Source organism: Choloepus didactylus, chromosome 15 (assembly GCF_015220235.1).
Source record: "Choloepus didactylus isolate mChoDid1 chromosome 15, mChoDid1.pri, whole genome shotgun sequence".
NCBI classification, from domain to species: domain Eukaryota; kingdom Metazoa; phylum Chordata; class Mammalia; order Pilosa; family Megalonychidae; genus Choloepus; species Choloepus didactylus.
The window spans coordinates 831,705-852,588 of record NC_051321.1 but is presented as its reverse complement, the minus strand read 5'-3'; the positions used below and the strand labels follow the sequence as shown (position 1 = coordinate 852,588).

General features: G+C 56.4%; 1 protein-coding gene across 1 annotated transcript in view; it reads left to right on the top strand.

Moving 5' to 3' along the window:
* The first annotated feature begins 2,879 nt into the window (after positions 1–2,879).
* Positions 2,880–20,884, top strand: part of INPP5A (inositol polyphosphate-5-phosphatase A) — a 203,136-nt gene continuing 185,131 nt past the window's right edge. The window contains 1 exon segment of the mRNA XM_037804264.1: positions 2,880–3,143. Within this exon segment, the coding sequence (XP_037660192.1) occupies positions 3,069–3,143 (75 nt within the window). The 5' untranslated portion in view covers positions 2,880–3,068.

Below are 20,884 nucleotides of genomic sequence, written 5' to 3'. Positions count from 1 at the left end.
GAGCATTTTATTTTTGTAAGGAAAACTCTCAGTAAGTTAACAATGACACGAAATGGAAGAGACCCGTGTTTCTCGCCTGTCCCTCCTGCTGGAATGCCAGCGTCTCGAGGGCAGGGTCTCCTTGTGTCCTTTACCATCTCCTCCTGGGTTGGGAATAGTGCACAGCGCATCGCAGGCCACCAGAAACGCTTGCTGAAAAAGGGAGTCGGTGGGTAAGTGACCGACACACGCGTGAAGCCAGGGCGGCGTGGTTCTGCTGTGGACCGCTTTGGAAAGGCGGCGGGGGGCTTTGGCTGTATGAAGTCGGGCAAGCTTCTCCATCTTGAAGTCGCCCCTTTCTTGCATACCAGACGGAGATACAGACCTCATAAGGCTGTTGTGGGAATTAGAAATAAGAAATGTAAAGCCCTCACATACTATGGGTGCCTGCAAAATGGGAGCTATTACAACACTGAGATAGGAGCAGAACTTCCCTTTTGCACATGAGCTCAAGATAAAATTATAGGTTCCCCATTAACTGCTAATGGCAAAAACAGCCCTGGCTGAAGTGCCCTGGTCCAGCCCTTGGAAGGAGGCCTGGGCCTGGCTTCATTTCACCAGGAGTCGAGCCATGGAGCCTGTCCACCAAAAATTATCTGGAGTAAGTCAGTAACCTCAGTGCTTTTATAGGCAATGGAATAAGGCTGTCCTACCTGGCAGGGATATTGGCGACTGGTCATTAAATGGTTGGAACATGCTTTGTACCTCTAAAGTACTAAATATCAGCTGAAGGATGACATTTACACATGCCTGTGGACAGCTTCCAGGAATCCCAGTTGCAAACATCTCAACTGTTTGACAACTCTGAATCCATAAATGAATTGGTTTCCATCTTAAAGTAAGTAATGAGGGGACATTTCCTGGCTTTTATAAAAGGTTGCACCCGCTGTTGTATCATAAAAGCCATGGGCCAGTTTCCCTCCTGGGACCTGAGAGAGTGTGTGGCCGAGTGGACCGGACTGGAAGAGCTGGCCCCTGAGGACTGCCGCTGGAGCAAGAGGGGGCTTTCAGATGCTTCAGCCTGGGTCCCTGTCCCTGGCAGACGGAGGGGTGAATCCAGGTGCTGGGGGGCCCAATCTCTCCCGAAGCTCAGGATATGGGGCTTTTAAAAGCTCATCATCATTTAACTTTGGGGAAAAGGTGGCACGAAGACCCAGGACTATATTCCCAAGGCAAAGGGCGCCAGGAGAAGCGGGCCTGGCTCTCCGCGGAGTGGATTCCAATGCAGGTGCTAAGGGCGTTTCTGAGAGTCAGGGCGCCCAGGCCAGGGTGCAGGATTCACTTAATAAGCCCTCCCGAGCACTGTCTGCGTGCCGGGCACTGGGACAGGCTGGCCTGCCCTGCTGCAGCTGCCCCGGGGTGGGGTGGGGGGCCTCCTGGGGGAGCAGTGACACAGCATCGTTTCCACGGGGAGAAGCAGGTGGAGGAGCCGGCCCAGGTGAGGGCACCTCACCCACGGAGCCAGGCACGTGCGGGGCAGCCACCAACACTGGGTCTGGTCCCTTGGCCCCGTGAATTCTTCCTCCAAGAAGCGGGCAAGCCCTCACCGGGTGGCAAGGCCTGGGCAGCTCGAGTGCTGTGTCAGGACCCAGGAGGGCCCGGCCGAGAAGGCCTGTGGGAGTGAAGTGTGCGCGGTCAGCCTGGCGGGGGTGCCTCGGCGGGGCAGCCTCAGGGTGGGTGGGTGCCTCGGGTGCGGGGAGGGCCAGGACAGCCTCCCCACCACGCAGAGGGGCTCTGAGGCGACCCTGCATCTTCAGACCGGGGCTCCAAGCTGCCCGCGAAGCCTCTCCATTTAGTTTGTATGAAAGGTCTTCTCAGCATGGGCCGATCTTGTGAAAAAGGAGAAGCTACTGAACGAATGACAGGCGCGTTTGTTCCAGGAGAGCTGGAATTGGAGTGGGCTTGGGAGGCAGGTTCATCGGCCATCAAAGCGCAGAGGCGATGCTTTCCCAGCTCCCTCCCGGCCGTCCTGCTGGGAAGCTGCGGGCTGGCCCCGCCTGAAGCCCGCGCAGGACTCTGTCACCCCTCGCGGTGGGCACCCTGCCCCCGCATCTCTGCCCTCCCAGCCCCCGGGGCCGCCCTCGCCCCCAGGGGTGACCCGCCCCGCGTGGCCGTGGGCGGCGGGAGGCGCGGCCCCTGCGGACCGAGAGGAGCTAAGTGTCAAATACCGATTTCAAAGACCTGGTGTGAAAAAAGTCTCAATAATTTCTAGACAGTGGCAACATGTTGGGTGATAATATTTGGATCCATCAAATTAAACAAAATGTATTTATTAAAGTTACTCTTAGCTGCTTCGTTTTACCTTTTCTAAGGCATCTTGTATGAAGTTTAACCTAAGCAGTGCGGCTCACGGTGCACTTCCACCGCCCTGCTCTGCTCCGGCGCCCGCACCCCGTCCCCGCCGCGCGGAGCACAGTCGCGGGCGTCACTCCCGAGGGGCCGCGCCGCGGGGCGGGAGGGGCCCGGGGTCCCGCGCAGACGCGGGGACAGCAGCGCGGCGAGCCGGCCGCAGGCGCCCGCGGGACGCGGCCTCTTTAAGAGGCGCCGCGGAGCCGGGCCGTGACGTCAGGGGGGCGCGGGGGGCGGAGTCTCTGCGTCCGCCGCGGCGGGGCGGGGCGGGGCGCGCGGCGGCTCGGCCTGACTGACAGGAGCGCGGCCCCGCAGCGGCCAGGGCCCCGCCCCTCGCCGGCCCCGCCCCGCGGCCCCTCGCCGGCCCCGCCCCGCCGCGGCCCCGCCCCCGGCCCCGCCCCGGCCGCCGGCTCCGCGGGGCGGGACTTGCCCTCGGCCCGAGGCGGCGGCGGCGGCGGCGGCGGCGGCGGCGGCGGCGGCGGCGGCTGCGGGAACTTTCCCGGCCGGAGCCTAATGGCTGCGCGCGGGCCGCGGTGAGGGCCGGCGGCGGGGCCCCGAGCAGCGCCGCAGCGAGCGAGCGAGGCCGCGCCGCCGGCCGGGCCGGCCCTCCGCCCTCCGCGCCCCGCCATGCGCCCCGGGGCCGCCCCCCGCTGAGACCGGCCGGGCCGAGCCGAGCAGCCATGGCGGGGAGGGCGGCCGCCCCGGGCGCCGCGGTCCTGCTGGTCACCGCCAACGTGGGCTCGCTCTTCGACGACGTGAGTGCCCGCGCCGCCGGGCCGGGGAGGGGAGGGGGCCGGGCCCCGACCCCCGGAGCCGCCCGGCCGAGCGCTGGTCCCCTGCAAACCCGATGCCGGACCCCGGACATCGCTCCCTGAACACGGCCCCGGGACGCCGGCCCCGAATTACCACCCTGGGACCCGGCCCCGAACTGTGGTGCCCAGCGCCTGAACCGGTTCCCGAACCCTGGCCTCCCAAATTCTGGCCCCGGCCCCTGAGCCCCGACTCTCGACCCCAACCGCCACCCCTGGTCTCTGGCCCTTGACCACAGCCCCTGATCCCTGGCTCCCAAATCTGGGTCTTGAACCCCCTCTCTGGTGCCCTGGGTCTCGAACCCCAGTCCATTGGACCTCAGCCCCCACCCTGACCCCTGACCTCTGGCCCCTCTTGCCCAGCTGGCTGCCGGTCCCATTGTCTGTCTGTCTGTCTTTCCAGCCTCCCAGACTGAGCAGTGTCCCAGCGGTGGGGTGCCCTCATTTTACCTTGTAATCTAGTATCTCTTTAGTTCTCACACCAGGGGAGACTGTTGCAAGCCAGGGGGGGACTTCCTATTCCTTCCTTATTAAAGAAGAAGATGCTGAGAAACTCTTCAGGCCGCAGAAGGGATGCTGCCCACCCAGGGTCTTTACCTTCCAGGGTCTGTCCATGAACCACATCCCGAATCCAACCCCAGATCCCACCTGGGAGCCCCTGGCGGCCCCAGCGGGGAGCTCCTGCGGTGTCTCCTGGGAGCCGAGGCCCAGGGCGCGCTCGGAGCTCCCCGGAGGCAGGCCCGGGCTGACCCAGTTCGGCGTCGCAGCTCTGGTGCCACCCCGCTGTTGGTACCTGAACAGCCAACCCAAATAAAGCAGAATGCGGCTCCAAGTGGCCTGCTTGTTTAAGGAAAAAAAGGGTCCTGGCACATCGTGAGCCCGGGCAGCCCCATACTCCCCCCCTTCCCTGCTCTCCCTGGGGAGCAGGTTGGTGCAGCGCCAGTTTTATGGCGTGTACAACTGATACAAGCGTGATTTAGATTTCAGGAGAAGCTCTTGTTTCTTGCCGAGCTTTTCTTTGCCGGCAGCAAGCACTGGGTGCGGCGTTTCGTGAAGCTAAGTTCATGTGCAGCCTGGGTTTGATGTTTTGACACAGGTTTGCACCCCCTTGTTATTTTCTTATTTTAACCTCCAACTACCCGTGTGTTAGGCTTCCCGTCGGAGATGAGCTGCTTTCCCTCCGACTTTGTCAGGGCCACTTTATCTAGTTTCACGTTTGATCGTTTTCTACAAAAGTGCCTGGTATGGGTGTGTGCCTATATATTTAGCATTCTATTCTAGGCTTTCCAGTAACATGCCACTGTAACATGGTTTTGCTCAGATGATTCAGATCCGTTAGCTGTGGCTTCAAAACCTCAGAAATGTCAGGAAAATTAAGCCTGGTGGGGCATTTTATTCTCAAAGGAAAAAGAAATTTGCTGTGCAAATACTCTTTCCAGTAATCTTTAGGAGATTCTGAGTCCTGGCATTTTTGTTGTGCTTCAACTGTATAGACACATTTTTCTTTGTTGACGTTAAAATGGGTATCTTAATTTACTTTTCTGTGGCAACATTTTCTCTCTGAATTTTCGTTTTTCTCAAAGGTGTTATGGAATTTTGCATTATGTTTACATCTGAAAGGAACATTTGTTTTCATCAAGAGTACACAAATTAATTCTGCAAGATCTCTTTCGATTTAAGGCCTGGTGGTAAAGTATCTGCCCAGAACTGACCTTCCTTACCGTGGGGCACTCAGTCCAGGCTGGCTGAGCACCAAGCCCCCAAACGGCTGCGAACCCCAACCTCGTTGCATTGTGGGGCCTCCGTCCTTGGCTGAGGTTTGGCGTGGTGGTGCTTGTGGGATAGGCGCCTGGCAGGGGCAGCACCTGATTCTTCTTTGAGTGAATGAAATTCTAATTCTTTGGTTTCTAATAGATTTCCAGAGATCAGCTTGGTGGCTCTCTTTGCCTTTGCGTGATGTGCATCTGTGCCGAGGAGCATGTTCTCCGGATGGGTTTAAGGCCTGCGAGGGGCTTCTTTTTTACCCCATTTTATCATCTAGGAAGCCGAGCTCTCCTGTGGGATCCTGGCATTATCCTTTTCCCGGGGGGGTAAGATGCCGGGGAAGAAGAGTGTCGGATTTGAAGCAAACAAGTGCTGCTAAAAGGACACTTTTCCTTTTTTGCACAAGTCACGACATTTCTGCTTCTGTCATCTGAAAGTCTCCCCAGGTCACCCCTCCCTCTCCCTGTCCCGGAGGCGCCTCTGTTAAAGCTCTTCGTATGTAAACTTCAGTCCTGGCTTCTTTTCTTCACGTCCTGGGGCCACACAGAACCTCTTGTTCTGCCCGACACCCTTTCCTCTGCCGCTGGTTTCCTCGCGTCCCCCAGAGGGGCAGGGTAACCCTTCGAGATGTGGAAGCATTTCAGCACAGCGCTTCTCGAACGTTTTGACCCCTTTTAAATTCTTAAAAATGATTGAGGACCCCAAAGAGTTTTTATGTATGTGGGTTATAATATTGACCATGTTAGAAGTTAAAACTGAGACCTTTTTAAGCCACGGAATACCTGAGGACAACAGTGCGTTAGCTGCCAGAATGACAACGTCATCACACGTCACATACCCACCGGGAAACTGCCATTCGCTCAGGAGAGAAAGAGAGGGGAAAGGGCAAGTAACGTCATAGTAATATCATGAAACCAGTTTTTGAGGTCTCGGGGACCCTCGCAGATCTTTGGCTCAGACTCTGAGGATCCCTGCTCCCGTGGGTGACTCTGCCTGAACCCTGGGCCCTAGACCTGCAGGCGTTTGGCGGCGCCTGTGAGGGTTCTGATTTATCACCACTGCCAAGTTCTCTCGGAAAAGCTGTAGAAAGTGGCCGTGTGGCCATTCTTCACTCCGCACATCAGACGCTTGCACCGTCCATTTGCTTGCCAAGTTGTGGCCTGGTAGACATACTTAACTCTTCGGGGTTTTGTCAAGTAAGGTTCCTGGTCTTTGGTTCTTTAAAGTTTTCCTAAAGGTGATAGAAAAGGCGAGTCTTGGAGGCCATGGTCTCAGAGCTCAGCGTGCGTGCTCCCACCCTTACATGGTCAGAGTGTGCTCTTGGGTGTCTGCCTGTAGGTTCTCTGTCCTGCTAATTACCCACAGCTAAAGGACAGTTTTGAACTGGTTTCCCTCTTTGCTGAGCCAACTCCTGAGCAGTCCGTACCCTTTACCCAGACCTGGGGGTTGTACAGCACTTAGGGTGGGTCTCAGCACACGCCAGCTGGCGGAGGGGGTCTGCAGCCACGGGCAGGGGCTTGCTCATCTCCCAGTGCTCTCCTGGGCAGCACCTCATGTACAGATGTCCCTGCACTGGCTGTCTTCATCCCTCTCCCCCAGCTTCCACCGAGCGCACCGTCGTCGAGGCTGCGTCCACCGCTCTGTGCCGACAGACCCGCCGCCTGCGCTCGGCCCAGCCCCCTTGCTCTCTGGCCGCCTCTGCTACTTCAGAGACTCTCTTTTTAAAAATGCAGCTTTACTGGGATATATTCACACACCATACAAACCATCTAAAGTATACATCCCTGGCTCACAGGACCATTGCGTAGTTGTGCATACAACCCCATGCTCCATTTTAGAACATTTTCATTAGTCCAGAAAAGAAATAAAAATAAAAAGGAAAACTCAAATCCTCTACCCCTTATCCTCCCTATTATTGACCCATAGTATTGGTGTAGGTCATTGGTTACTGTTGATGAAAGAGCTTTTTTTTTAAAACAAATTTTTATTGTGACATATAATGTATACAGAAAAGTGATAGCTTTCGAAGTACAATTTAACAAGTAGAGAGCAAAGTTCAAAGAATGTTATGGGTTGTAGTTCCAAAATTTCAGTTATTTCCTTGTTGTGAACTATAACATATATTCAAAAAGGTGATAACTTTCAAAGTACGATTTACAAGTAGCTATAAGGCAAATTTCAAAAGATGTTGTATGTCACAGTTCCACCGTTTCAGTTATTTCCTTCTAGCTAGTCTAGTACCCTGTATATAAAGATTCAGTGTTCGTAATCCTTCGTTCAATCCCATCTTGTCTGTCACCAACCCTTCCTCTCGTTTAATCACTTTCTTCATTTTCAGGGATGTCCACCTTAACTAGTTCATTTTGAAAAGGGGTGTTGACATTATGGGGAAGGGGCAGCATCTGGTTGATGTTCTTGGAGAGGCTCTTGCCTCTGGGTTTTGGGACTTATATGATGTAGGAGCTCTCTGGGGGATTTAAGTTTCTGAAAAATAAACTTGGTGAGTGAAACTTTTGTAGAGTCTTAGATAGGGACCCAGGTGTTCTTTAGTATTTTCGGGACTGCTGTTGGTTAGGGCTTGGCTTACTGTGGCCATTTGGCATATTTAGCTGGAGCTTGCGTAAGGGTAACATCCAGGACAGCCTCTTGACTCTGTTTGAAACCTCTTAGCCACTGAAACCTTGTTACCTTTCTTTACCCCCTTTTGGTCAAAAAGAGGCAATTTTTTTTTAAATGTAATTTTATTGAGATATAATCACATACATACAGTCATGCACAGTGTACAGTCAGTTGTTCACAGTACCGTCATATAGCTGTGCTTTCATCACCACAATCAAACTTTGAACATTTTCATTACTCCAAAAAATAAAATAAAAATTAAAATAAAAAAGAACTTCCAAAGCGTCCCATTCCCCTCCTCCCCCCATTGTTCATTTACTTTTTAAAAATACAGTTTAATTGAGATACAGTCACACACCCCACAGTCATCCACAGTGTACATCAGTTATTCACAGCACCATCGTACAGGTGTGCGTTCATCACCAGAATCAGTTTTTGAACCTTTTCCTTACTCCAAAATAAAGGCAAAAAAGAGCCCCAACTCTTTCCACTCCCTCATCCCACCCTATTCGTCATCTCACTTTCATCCCCATTTGTCCACTCATCTGTCCATACGCTGGATAAAGGGAGTGCGAGCTACAAGGTTTTCACAGTCACACAGTCACACTGTGCATCTACACAGTTACACAATCCTCTTTGGGAATCAAGGTCACTGGGTTACAGTTTGACAGCTTCAGGTAGCAATTGCCTTTTCAGATATAATTCACCTGCCACACGTGGCACCCATTTAGAGTGTACAGTTCTGAAGTCAGAGTTATGCAACGAGCACCACAATTTTGGAACGTTTTTGTCACCCCCAAAAGAAGCCCTGCACCCCTTAGCTGTCACCCCTCATCCCCTGCCCCAGCTCCTGGCCACCTCGGATCTGCTCTTGGCCTCTGTGCATTTGCCTGGAGCGGATACTTCCTGTCCGTGGCCTCGTGCGGCCTGCAGCCCCTGTGTTGCATCTCCGTGGTGTCGTCATGGCTGACCCACGCTGGTGCCTGCCTCGGTGCCTCACCGTTCTCATCGAGGAACTGTGCTCCCTCTAAGGAGAGGCCATGTCTTGCTTTTGGACATTTGGGTTGTTTCCTTTTTTGTCTGTTGTGAATAATGCTACTGTGAACTTCGGTGTGGACTTAGGCTTTCATTTCTCTCCACGTGGACCCAGGGGTGGAATTGCCGGCTCATTTGGTAACTCGGTGCTTAACCTTCCATGGAGGCTCACACGGTTTCCTTAGCGGCTGCACCAGTTTATGCTTCCGCCAGTGATGTGATGGGGTTCAGCTCCCCTGCATCCTCGTGTCCTCGCCAGCGCTCATTACCGTGCCCATCCCGAGACTTTTCCCCCTCGGCTCCCTGGAGCGTGCCTTCTGGCCTCCTCCTGCCCACCCTTGGCCACACTCACCACGGCCTCACCTAGCCCCGTCACCTGGACACCCTCTCTACACAGATGCCCAAGGCCCCAGGGGAAGAGCGGGCCTGAGACCCCCAGCTTCCCTGAGAAGGCTCAGAGCAGTGCCCAGCTGCTGCGGCGTGGGGGGCGCACGCTCAGAGGAGGAGGGGGCTTCCACCTGGGCCGGAGTATCTCCCTGTGCCCCGTGGGTGCCGAGGCCCTGGTGTGGCTGTGTGGGGGCTTGTGTTGGGTGTCCCGGCCTGTGTCCCACGGGGACTGCCACGGCCTGTGTCTCGGCATTTGTGCCTTTGTCTTTGGCATCACTCGCTTAGGCTGGGCGCTGTCTCCTTTCGCCATGAGAACCAGGCTCCATTTGCCCACTTTGGGGTGGGACCGTTTGTCAGGTGGGCATGGCCCTGTGCACCCTGCCATCGCTGTGCAGGCCCCGCTCCCGCCCGCCTGGGGCTGGCTCGGGCTGCTTCCTCCCTGCCAGGAAGCCCTTTCTGAGCCTGCAGGTCTCCCCCCGCCCTTGACAGACAGCATTTCATGCCTCCTTTTGAAGCAATTTGGAATTTCAGCACAAGCCTGGCAATGACCTGTTTCCGACCTCCACGTGCCGCCCTCCTCCCTCTTGCTTAGCGGGCTGTGCTCCCCGCACTGCCATTGCTTGGCGTTAGGGAACTTCAGTGTTCTCTGCCCACGAGCTGCCGTCCCCTGTGCGTTTCCTGTTTTCATCATGCTCTAGAGTTGCTGAGAAGAGTTTGGATTACCTGGGGGAGGAGTTACTTGTGTGACTTACAGTACTTTGCTTGCCTTGAGTCCCATGGAGTGGGCGCCTAGGGTGGGTCTGGTGGGTATTTCAGACATTTCAGTCCGGGGCCAGCCCACCGTGGTCGTTCCTGAGAAGTCCTGGGACACTTCCTTGCCCGCGGGGTTGGGGCAAGGGCTGCAGGGAGGAGGTGGCCGGGCTGCTGGGGCCAGCTGGGAACTGCAGGGACGGCCAGGCCTTGCTCCAGCCCCTGCCCTGGGGTGGCTGTGCTGAGGGTGGGCGGGAGCTGGGGAGACTGGAGGAGGTGACGGAAAGGGAGGGTGAGGGCAGCTCCGGGAGGATCAGGTCCTTGGGTGTGGCCTGCGTCCATCTGTCCCAGCAGGCGGGCTCCTCCTGCTCCAGGGTCAGGGATGGGAACCAGGGTGGGTCGGGCTGGCAGAGGGCAGTGGGCCGGAGGCGTGGCTGCTCAGTCATCTCTGTTGACCACTCGAGTCCGCGTGCCCCTTGGGAGGGGCAGGTGCCAGCATTCTAGCATCGTCTATAGGGGTTCTCCTCTGACACAAGCTGAAGGAGGGAATTGAGGACCAGCTGCAGGGGCACCTCAGGGCCAGCGCGAGGTTACGCTCTGGGCTCTGGGTGGACACGCTCCTGGGCTCTTGTGGGCTCCGTCTCTCAGGGTGGCTGTGGCCCTGGACGCTGTGTCTCACCTTGAGCCTGGTCAGCACCAGTCAGGTGGGCATAGCCTCATCACCCTGGGAGGTGAGGGAGGGGTAGGCGTGACTGTGCCCGACAGCACCACTGCTGGGCAGGCGCAGGCACCCTTAGCTGCCCTCATTGTCCCCCACGTGGCACCTGTCCCTGCCTTGTTTCCAAGCCTATTATCCCCTCCCTGTCCCCGCCCTCTCCTGTGTCCCCTGCTGCCCCCTCCCTGTCCGTGTCTGCTTCCTGTCCCTGCCCTGTCCCATGTCCCCCGCTGTGAACCTTGCCATCCCCTCCCTGTCCCGCGTGGCACTGGGTCCAGGGCTGAGTGATGCCCTCGTGATGCCGGCTGGGCTGCTGGTGCATTCAGCGTGTGCTCATGAGTGTGCACCTAAGGGGGGTGCTGGCCTTGCTGTGCCCGATGTCGCCCAGAGAGGAGCTTCGTCCTCCTGACTCCTGAGGGTCACACTGCTGTCCTGGCTGCTCGCGGCAGCCCCTGGAGGCCCTGCTGACACCTGCGCCGCAGCTGACCGCTCCCCCTTCCCAGCCCCTGCCTGGCACCCTCTGTTCCCTGAGCAGGACATGATTTTCACGTCCTCCTGCCTCTGCCCGAGCTGTTCTTCCAAGGAGGTCCTTGCTCAGGCACGCAGAGTTGTCCCCATCCTTCAGGGCTCCGCTTCAGTGACCGGAGCTCTGTGGAGCATTTTCTGACCCCTCCTTTCCTCTCTTCCCCTCCTTGTTAGTCAGGGCTCTCCAGGGCAACGACCGACAGGACGAATATGAATATAATTGTATATTGATATATTTATGTAAATGATAGGAGATATATTATAAGAACTTCTAACGTGACCATGGGCATTGGTAAGTTTGGATTCCATAGGGCAGGCTGCAAGTTGGGAATGCCACTGAAGGTTTCGATGAATTCCCTAGGAGAAGCTGGCTGGCTGAAGTAGAGATGAAAATTCTTTCTTCTGATGCTGAAATCATCACTTTTCTCTTCAAGGCCTTCATTTGATTGGATGAGGTTCTCTCATTGCTGAAGGCAGTCTTCTTTGTTGATTGTAGATGCAATCAGCTGTAGATGCAATCAGTTGACTTGATGACTTAAATCCATGAAATACCCCCACAGTAACAATCAGGCCAGTGCTTGCTCGACCAGACAATTGGACTCTGTAATCAGCCCAGTTGACATAGTAGATTAACCATCACAGTCCACCCCTTCTCAACTTGGCAGCCAAACACATCTCTAGAACTCATACTTACTCTCTAAATAAAATCAGTTAACATTCTTAGGCCTGACATAATACAGCTGTCCTGTGTACAACCAGAAACTGGCTAACCCTTTCCCCAGAAGAGGATGCTAGTCCTTGGGTAATGTTCACTCTTAAACTTGATATCCCGTAAGTTAAATATGATGACACAAAGTTAATACAACTCATGTTCTATGGTGAGGGGACAAGATAGGGAAGACAACATATTTCCTTTATGTGCAAATACATGATACTCATAACAAAACAAGGAGGAAATATTCATAACCGTTACAGTCCTCATTTCTGTAACTGGTCACATGGTTGTATTTTTCACATTTTTCGTATTTTTCACTACCTTCTTAGACTACTCATTCCATGTTCCTTTACCCTCAGCAAGCACTTCAGCTGGCCGTGGTTCTTTGCCTGGTGGGGTGACCCAAACCTTCGTTCCTGAAGTTTCTTGGCCATTGGTGGTCCTGCCTGGATTGGGTTGTTGCAGTTTTCCATTGACAGGACGTGGTAGTACTAAGAGACACCCTCGGGGATCTCCTGTATTCCAGGAAATCTCTTCTTTACTTCCATTGTATAGCTGCAGTGCTATTTCCCCTTGATAGTCAGGATCAGTCACCCCAGCCAGTACAGTAATCCCCTTCCTCGCCTGTTGATTCAGAGGCATAAGAAGCCCAAAGTGGCCAGGTGGCAGTCTCAACTTCCAGTTCAATGGGGTTATTGTTGTGTCTCCTGATGGGAGCACTCCTCCTTTTGGAACCAAGACCTGTAGACCAGACAGAGCTTAAGGTCATGGGGACAGGAAGCAAAACTTTTTCTAGTGGATCATAGGAAGTGGTGCCACTCCCATTTCCACCCCTTGATTCCTGGACCTGTGAGTCACTCTGATTCAGAGCATGCACAGCCTCCTGGAGAACACTGCCCCAGCCCTGCAAGGTATTGCCACCTAGTTGGTGCTGTAAGCGAGTCTTCAAAAGGCCATTCCACTGTTCTATCAACTCCGCTGCCTTTGGATGATGGGGAACATGGTAAGACCAGAGAATTCCATGAGCGTGTGCCCATTTCCCTCACTTCATTTGCTGTGAAGTGGGTTCCTTGGTCAGAAGCAATGCTGTGTGGAATGCCATGACGGTGGATAAGGTATTCTGTAAGTCCACAGATGGTAGTTTTTGCAGAAGAATTGCATGCAGGGAAGGCAAACCCAGAACTGGAGTATGTGTCTATCCAGTAAGAACAAATCGCTGCCCCCTCCATGATGGAAGTGGTCCAGTGTAATCAACCTGCCACCAGGTAGCAGGCTGATCACCTCGGGGAATGGCGCCATATCGGGGACTGAGTGTGGGTCTCTGCTGCAGGCAGACTGGACACTCAGCAGTGGCTATGGCCAGGTCAGCCTTGGTGAGTGGAAGTCCATGTTGCTGAGCCCATGTGTAACCTCCATCCCTACCGCCATGACCACTTTGTTCATGAGCCCATTGGGCAATGACAGGAGTTGCTGGGGAAAGAGGCTGACTGGTATCCACCAAAGGGGTCATCTTATCCACTTGATTATTAAAACCTTCATCTGGTGAGCATTCACATGGGATACAAGTATGTTCATGTTTCTTGCCCATTCAGAAAGGTCTGTCCACATACATCTTCCCCAGACTTCTTTGTCACCAATTTTTCAATCATGCTCCTTCCAAGTCCCTGACCATCCAGCCAAACCATTGGCAACAGCCCATGGATCAGTACGCAAATGCATCTCTGGTCAGTTCTCCTTCCAAGCAAGATGAACAACCAGGTGCACTGCTCAAAGTTCCGCCCACTCGAAGGATTTCCCTTCACTACTGTCCTTCAGGGACTGCAGTGTTGCAGCTGTCCATTTTCAGGCAACACCTCCATATTATGCAGAACCATTTGTGTGCCAGAGCTGAATTTTCTCTTCCTCAGTCACCTGGTCATTAGGAACTCCCCAAGAGGCTGTACTGTGGTCTGGGAAAGAGAAGTAATGTGGCCAGAGTGGGGGCCATGGGCATTTGGGCCACTTCCTAATGTAACTTACTTGTGCCTTCTGGGCACAAGTTTCGTACATACCCTGAGCCCTGCCTCGTACATACCACTTCCATTTTATGATGGAGTGCTGCTGTGCACGCCCAACTTTATGGCTTGTGGGTTGGACAATACTCGGTTCATGAAGGGCAGTTCAGGTCTCATGGTAATTTGGTGGCCCGTGGTGAAGCATTTGGTCTCTACTAAGGCCCAATATTGAATGGGTTTGCTTTTCAGAAATCTTAAGTCTGCAGCTGTATGAAATCGTTGTTTCTTTGAGGGCATATATGGAAGCTTGCATGTTGTTCATCTGGTGTTTGAGCTGGGAATTTGAAGCCTTGTGCTCCTCCGTTTTTTTTTAAAACTATCCAGTGTATTTAGGAGCAAGCAGCCAACATCTGTATGCTCCTCAAGTTCTTTTAAGATATCAAATACTCTGTTACTCCAAACCTTGCCTCTTACAAGCATTTGAGTAGTGGTATCCAGTGGTGATATTTTGTGTGTCTCTTTTGCCAGTTCATTGCAAGGAATATGTATCCTGTTGTTCATTGGAAATAGAATCATTCGTGGCTTTGAACCCAAAAGTCCATAAACTGGGGAACGGATGAGCCAACAGGGGGACTTGAATCTAATCAGATTAGAGACCCAATTCCCAGAACCAACTCAGAAATGCCATCTTTAAGACTCTTTTTCTCGGTAACTACTCCTAGTATCAACATGTGTAGTAGTGTTCTCCAGGGAAACAGAGCTGACAAAATATATGTATGTATGTATTTTAAAAATTTTAAAGTAAGATTCATTATAGGAATTGGCTCAAGCAACTGTGGAGATGGGCAAATCCAAATTCCATAGGGCAGACTGCCATTGGGAACTCTGATGAAGGTTTCGTTGAATTCTCCAGGAATAGCTGGCTGGCTGGAGTAGAGATGGAAATTCTTTCTGAAGGCTGAAATCCTCAGTTCTCCTTTCAGGGCCTTCAGCTGATTGGATAAGACTTCCCTCATTGCTGAATGCAGTCTTCTTTGTTGATTGTAGATGCAGTCAGCCATAGATGCAGTCAACTGAGTGCTGATCTAAATCCATGAAATACCCTCACAGTCACCGTCAGGCCAGAGCTTGCTTTACCTAGCAAGGAAGTTGACACCGTAACCAGCCAAGCTGACACATGAATTTACCATCACATCCACCGTGAATTAATTATGTGCTTTGTGCATCTGTTGTATTTTGTTTTTCTTTTGATGTAGCTTTTATCTTGTTCTGTTGTGTTCAGGTGTGCTGGCATTTTGCCAGCAGCCTCTAGGGTGGGAGCCATATTGTCTTTATTTGGGGTTCTCCCTGAATCAGAGTTGGGAGAGGAGGGGCTCTAGCTAGAAGGGCATCTGAGGAGGTCGTGAGCCTGGTGGGTTCCTGGACCTGGACCGTTTATGGGACACGCAGGGTCACAGGCCATCGCTGGCAGGTTCAGGGCAGGTGCAGGAGAAGGCCCGAGGGCCCAGGATGATGGGTGGTGCCCATGTCGCCCTGTCCGGGGCGTGACGGTGCTGACTGCATGTGCTCCTCAAGGTGCAGGCTGAGAGGCTGTGGCCTTTGGAGCCAGGGAACCAGGGACACTTCACCTTTCTTTTCACCTTTAACAGCTTTCTTGAGGTGCGATTTGCATATCACAGTTCACCCGATGTAAGTGTACAGTTCGATGATTTTCAGAAAATATTTTCAGCTGTACAGCCACCCCCACTTCTATCACCACGGATGCGTCCCTCCTGCGTGTGGCAGACTCCAGCCCAGCCCTCCTGGTCCGCCTCTGGCTCCTTGGTTTGGCCATCGCCAAAGATTTCACAACGTGGACTCGCTCACCACGTGGTGTGGTCTGTCGCGTCTGGCGTCCTTCCTGAGCACACGCCTCGGGCTCCTCCATGCTGTGTGTGTGTCAGCAGCTGTCCCGTTTCGGCTGCGCGGTTCTCCCTGGATGGACGTCCCCCTGTTGGCTCATCCGTTCCCCGGTTTATGGACTTTTGGGTTGCATCTGGGGCTTGGCGACTGGGGACGGGACGGCTGTAAACCCTCATCTTGGTGGGTTCTGTGGAGTGGAGTGGCCGGCCGTGTGCCAGGCTCCCACCGGTTCTCTAGGCGCTGCCCTGTGCTCTCAGAGAGGCCGGCCCTGCGCACACCCAGCAGCCCCCATGGCACCGGCCCTGCTGCTGACCCTCCCTCTGGTCCAGCTTTCTGGTGGGTACAGTGGTTTCTCCTTGTGGCTTTAACTTGCATTTTCTGGTTTCTGAGTAATGGGCATCCCACAAAGATGCTGGCCTGCTGGGCGGTTACGGTGCGGCCGACTGCCAGCCTGCACGGGCAGCCCCTCGGGGCAGGGGCTTCTGCTGGCTTCGTGCTTCTGTGCCCGCCCCCCATGCAAGTGGCACAGCAGGGATCTGGCCGCTCCCCCGGTGGCTCCGCTTTGTCTAGCGCACCTTGTCCCTGTCTTCCCTCAAGCCTGGAGGCGGACGGGCAGGTGAGCGTGATGGCGCCCCACCTGTGCAGCTGGGCTGTCCTGCACGAGGCGGAAGCCGGGACGGGGCAGACTCCAGGGTGCTGGGGCCGCCCAGCCGGCCTCCCCTGCCCACCAGAGCAGGGGTCCCGTGGAGTGAGAACCCCCGGAAGGGCAGGGTCAGCCCTCGTGGCCCTCTTTATTGGCAAGGGAGTGGGGAGCCCCTGGAATGAGCTCCGGCCCCAGGCTTGGAGAGACGTGGCTGCTGGCCCAGGGCAGCGCTGTGTCCTCAGGTCAGCTCCCTCCTCTGAGCCTCTTTGGGGGCCAGGAGGGGTCGCTCCATTCCCGGACCACCTGTGGCAGGAGGGTGGTGGTCCCCACCCTTTGTCCATCTGTCCTGACTCAGTGCTGCCACGGTCCCTGGCTATCTGGGCTCTTTAAACCTGGGGCCTGTCCCTAGAAGCCCCTTGGATGGCCCTGCTGACCTCTGGACGCCAGCGCCGTGCACCATCCCTGGGGCAGTGCACCCTGGGGAGGGTTGGGGAGACTGGGCTGAGTGTCCCCGAGCGGGAAGCTCTGTGTCCATGAGCCGGGAGGGTCACCCCCGTCGGGCAGCCCCTTCCTGGCTAGCCCTGGCCTGCTGTGATGAGCCACATCAGGATGGGGGTCTGAGCCGGTCAGTGCTGATGTTGGCACAGTGGGGCCCTCGCGTGGCCCTGGCTCCCTGCTTGGGGGGGCGCTCTGCTTGGAGCTGAGGTGTGCTCAGGTGAGGCTGCACTCGGGGCCTCCAGGCTGAGGGCCTCGCAGGGACTGCTTTTGCTGCCAGGCCTGGTCCCTGTCTCCTCACCCGCCCCCTGGCTTTGAGGGGCAGGAGAGGCCACCAGGCAGCGCCCTGCAGCTGTGCTGGCTCCCCTTGGGCCACTGAAGGGTCGCAGAGCTGAGTGTGGGGTCCAGATGGCAGGTCCGAGCAGCTGCCTCCGAGCCCCACACTGGGCCCGCTGCCAGGCCCATCGGCTGGCCGGCTGGATGGGGGATGGAGGGCCCCTCGCTTGCTGAGCCGCGGGCTAGGGAGGCTGGAGCTCTCCGCCTGCTGCCGTCTGCCCACGTGGCTCAGCCAGCAGGTGTGCAGCTGGGATCCAGGGTGAAGTCTCCTTCCGAAGTGTCCTTGGGCGCCATGGGAGACGGAAGGGAAGGGGTTACTCAGCTGACAGGTGGACCTGTCCCAGGGCCCTGGAGCCCCTCTGGGTGGGCTTGGTCGGGTGGCCCCAGGGCTTCTGGATGCTGCCTTGGCGGGCACGGGCTGTGTCCCCCCAGCAGGTGTCTCTGAGCCTGCTGAGCAGGATGCGGCTCCGTGTTGTTTGTGTGGTGATTAGGGGTGACGGGATGTATTTTTGGGTGAAGCCATTTAGTTAAGAATGACATCTGTCAAAGCAGTAAACAAACGTGTGGGGACATATGTTTTGCTTTTATTTTCTCCTTTATCACCGTTACAGTTTTTCAGTTCTGTTGTAACTTCCTGTTTTCGTCCTCCTGCAGGCGGGCAGTGTGGCTGGGCTGGGTGGGCGGTTGATGTGGGGGCAGACCGGCCACGCAGGACCAGTGGGCTCACGGGGAGCTGTGCTGGGGCGACGGGCTCAGGGACTGTCAGGGACCGTCACCAGGCAGGTGGGGCCCCCCCGGCCACGGGCTCCCAGGACTCCGTCCTCGGGCACACAGCCCCCTGGGGCCCCTTGGCTGTCGGATGGCGTCCTTGGGGCAGAAACCCCTCCCATCTGTCCCGACTCGGTTCCCCTTTCCTGCCGTGCCCGCAGCGTCAGCGTCAGCCCGGGTGTGTGGGCGCAGGGCTGGGCCTGCAGCGAGGGGGGCTGGTTCTGAGGGTGGTGCACCGTCCGCTCGGCCGGCAGCTCCCCGCCAGCCCTCATCAGGGCTGGGGCCCGGGCAGGGCGTACACCCATCGGGTGCTCCTGCCTGCTCTGGGCTCCCGCCAGCTGGAGGCGCATAGCCAGTGTGGAGCGTGGCGTCCACCCTCGGGCAGTGGCTCCGGCCCCTGCCCTGCAGCCCCCTCCTGAGTCTGGTTTGGGCTTTTCCCAGGGCAGTGGGCCCCCGATTCTGGAGCTCAGGGGAGCCGTCGGGGCTGGAGGGGCCTCAGAGGGGCTCGGGGGACAGAGCAGACTGGAGGGGTGAGGCGGGGCAGCCTTTGGGGCTGAGGCCGCTGCAGGGGCCGAGAGGGGCCCACATGCTGTGAGTGGGTGTCAGCATGGGTCCACCCCTGCTCCTTCCCCCACCGGGAAAGGGGCCCACAGTGTCACTCTGGTGGCCACCGAGGACACAGTGAGGGCTTGGCATCCCTGCTGTGGGCCTTCGAGCTGCGTGAGGCTCATTGGGGTGGGGACAGGGCTGGAGGAAGACATGCCTCGGTGCCCACAGGGGGCCTACGAAGCCAGGTGGTGACCAGAGGCTGTGGCCTCTTGGGGTGCTGGGCCATGGGGGCACACGGGAGAGAACCAGCACTTGTTTCCCTCCCTAGTTTCCTATATAATAAAATTTCACTCTGGGAGGACATCCAAATTCATAAGAGTTTCTGGGAGAAAACTGGTGTCTTGAGCTTTGATAACCTTGAGGATGTTAGTTTTCAGCCACAGGAATAAGCTGCAAACTGCACCAGGAGGGGCATGGCCTGAAGCCCCCTGCACCTGCCCACCCAGAGCTGCTGTGTGTAAGTGGCATGCCCAGGACGCGGGTGCAAGCTGTGCCCGGAAACAGTCGGAAATGTTTGTGAGAGAACAGACACCACCGCTGGGATTTTCACCTGCCTCTGGCAGCTTGATTCTTTCATGGAGAAAGTTCAGTCTCCAGATGTGGTGGCGTGCTGCTTGCAGCTTGTGTCCCCCGGCGTCCAGCACAGCCCCGTGTCCCTCAGCGTCCAGCACAATGGCCCTACCTGTTGTGTCCTTCAGTGTCCAGCACAGCCCACTGTGTCCCTGCACGGCCCATAGTGTCCCCTCAGCGTCCAGCACGGCCTGTCGTGTCCCCTCAGCGTCCAGCATGGCCTGTCGTGTCCCTGCTCGTGCTGCATCCTGTTTGGGAGCCTTGTCGTCCCTCCAGCTTCTCAGCAGGCCTGGCAGAAGTGCCGTTTCCTCGCCGCTGAGGTGCGCTGCGTCTGGTCACTGCCGAAAGGAAGCAGAGTCTCCGCGGTGCTCAGTCCCAGGTTAACGTGACGTGGTGCCGAGACAGCGGCCTGTCCGAGGCGCTGCGGCCGACAGAGCGGGGTTTCTGCAGCAGGAGGCTGTGTCGGTGTCGGGGAGGGGCGCTCCCTGTCCACGCACTGCGCTGTGGCCCCGGGGGTGTTCCGGGGCGTGCGGAGACCCCACGGCGTCACTCCTGTTGCCACCCTGTGAGAGTGGCTGAGGGCCTCGGTCTCTGTTGGGTGCCCTGTCTGTCACCGCTGGGTGGTCTCCTCAGGCCCACGAGTTCTGACCCTTGGTGGGTGCACCCCTCGCAGGTCCTCTTTGGAGGGGTCGTGTGGCACGTGTGGCCCCTTGCCCTTTGCTGTCCAGTGCCTGGCCGCGGCGTCGGTGCCACCCCATGCAGGGAGGTGGTGAGGGGATGCGAGAAAGGGAAGGGCAGGGTTAGGGTTAGGGTTAGGGTTAGGTGAGGGAAGGGCGAAGTGGGTGAATTAGGTCTCGGGGACCCTGCACATGCTCCCCAGAGCCCCCGGCCTCTGTCTGGGCTACTCAGAGTTGGGACAGGGCTAAACCTATAGAGGCAGCTCTGGTTTCCACCGTGAGTGGGCTCGGGGCTGGGGCACCCCCCGCGGCTGTCTCTCAGCTGCCCCCCAGCTCCTTCAGAGTCGAGCCCCCTGCCCCACCCTGCCAGACCCGGGAGTCCCCGAGCCAGGCCTGGCCCTCATGCCTCTGGCGAGCTGCCCGTGGGTCCCATGCTCCCCGAGCCCCCAACTCTCCATCTCATGGGTCCTTGGATGATGGCCCAATGCTCGGGGCCGCCAGAGGAAGAATCGCCGACGCGGTGCCCGGGCACGGGTGGTTCTGGGGCAGCACTGGCCTCTGCTGGTGGATCGCATGTGGCCTCTGCCTGCGTCCCCCTGCAGGACCTGCGGCCACCAGCCTGGCCCTCCCTGACAGCACGCGTGTCAGAGAAAGTGACCGTCGGGGGCCAGTCATTCCTCTCGGAAGCGTTTATCACCATGATGGCGGCCACCGTTGCTATTTTAATTGGGACAAAGTCCAGGGGTCGTGAAACTCACCCATTTCACTGCACAATTCAGTGGCTTTCAGGATGTTCACAAGGTCTAGTTCTAATTCCAGAAAGTTTTCAGCACCCCAGGCCCAAATGTGGTCGCTCTGCTTCTCTCCCCCCACCGGCCCCAGCCACTAGTTGACTTTTGTCTCTGGATTTGCCGGTTCCGGTCATTTCACGTCAGTGGGATCATCTGGCACGTGGCTTCTTTTGCACAGCGTGACGTTTTCAGGGTGTTTCTGATCTGAAGCCGGTCTCGGGACGTTGCTCCTTGGGGTGAGCAGTGCTGGGGTGCCCCACAGCTCGGTTAGCTGAGCGCCTGTCGAGGGGACTTGGCTCTTATGAGCAGTGCTGCTGCGAACGTTTGTGCACGTTTTGTGTGGACATAGGTTTGCAGTGCGAGTCACCGGGCTCTGTGTTTAACTTTTTGAA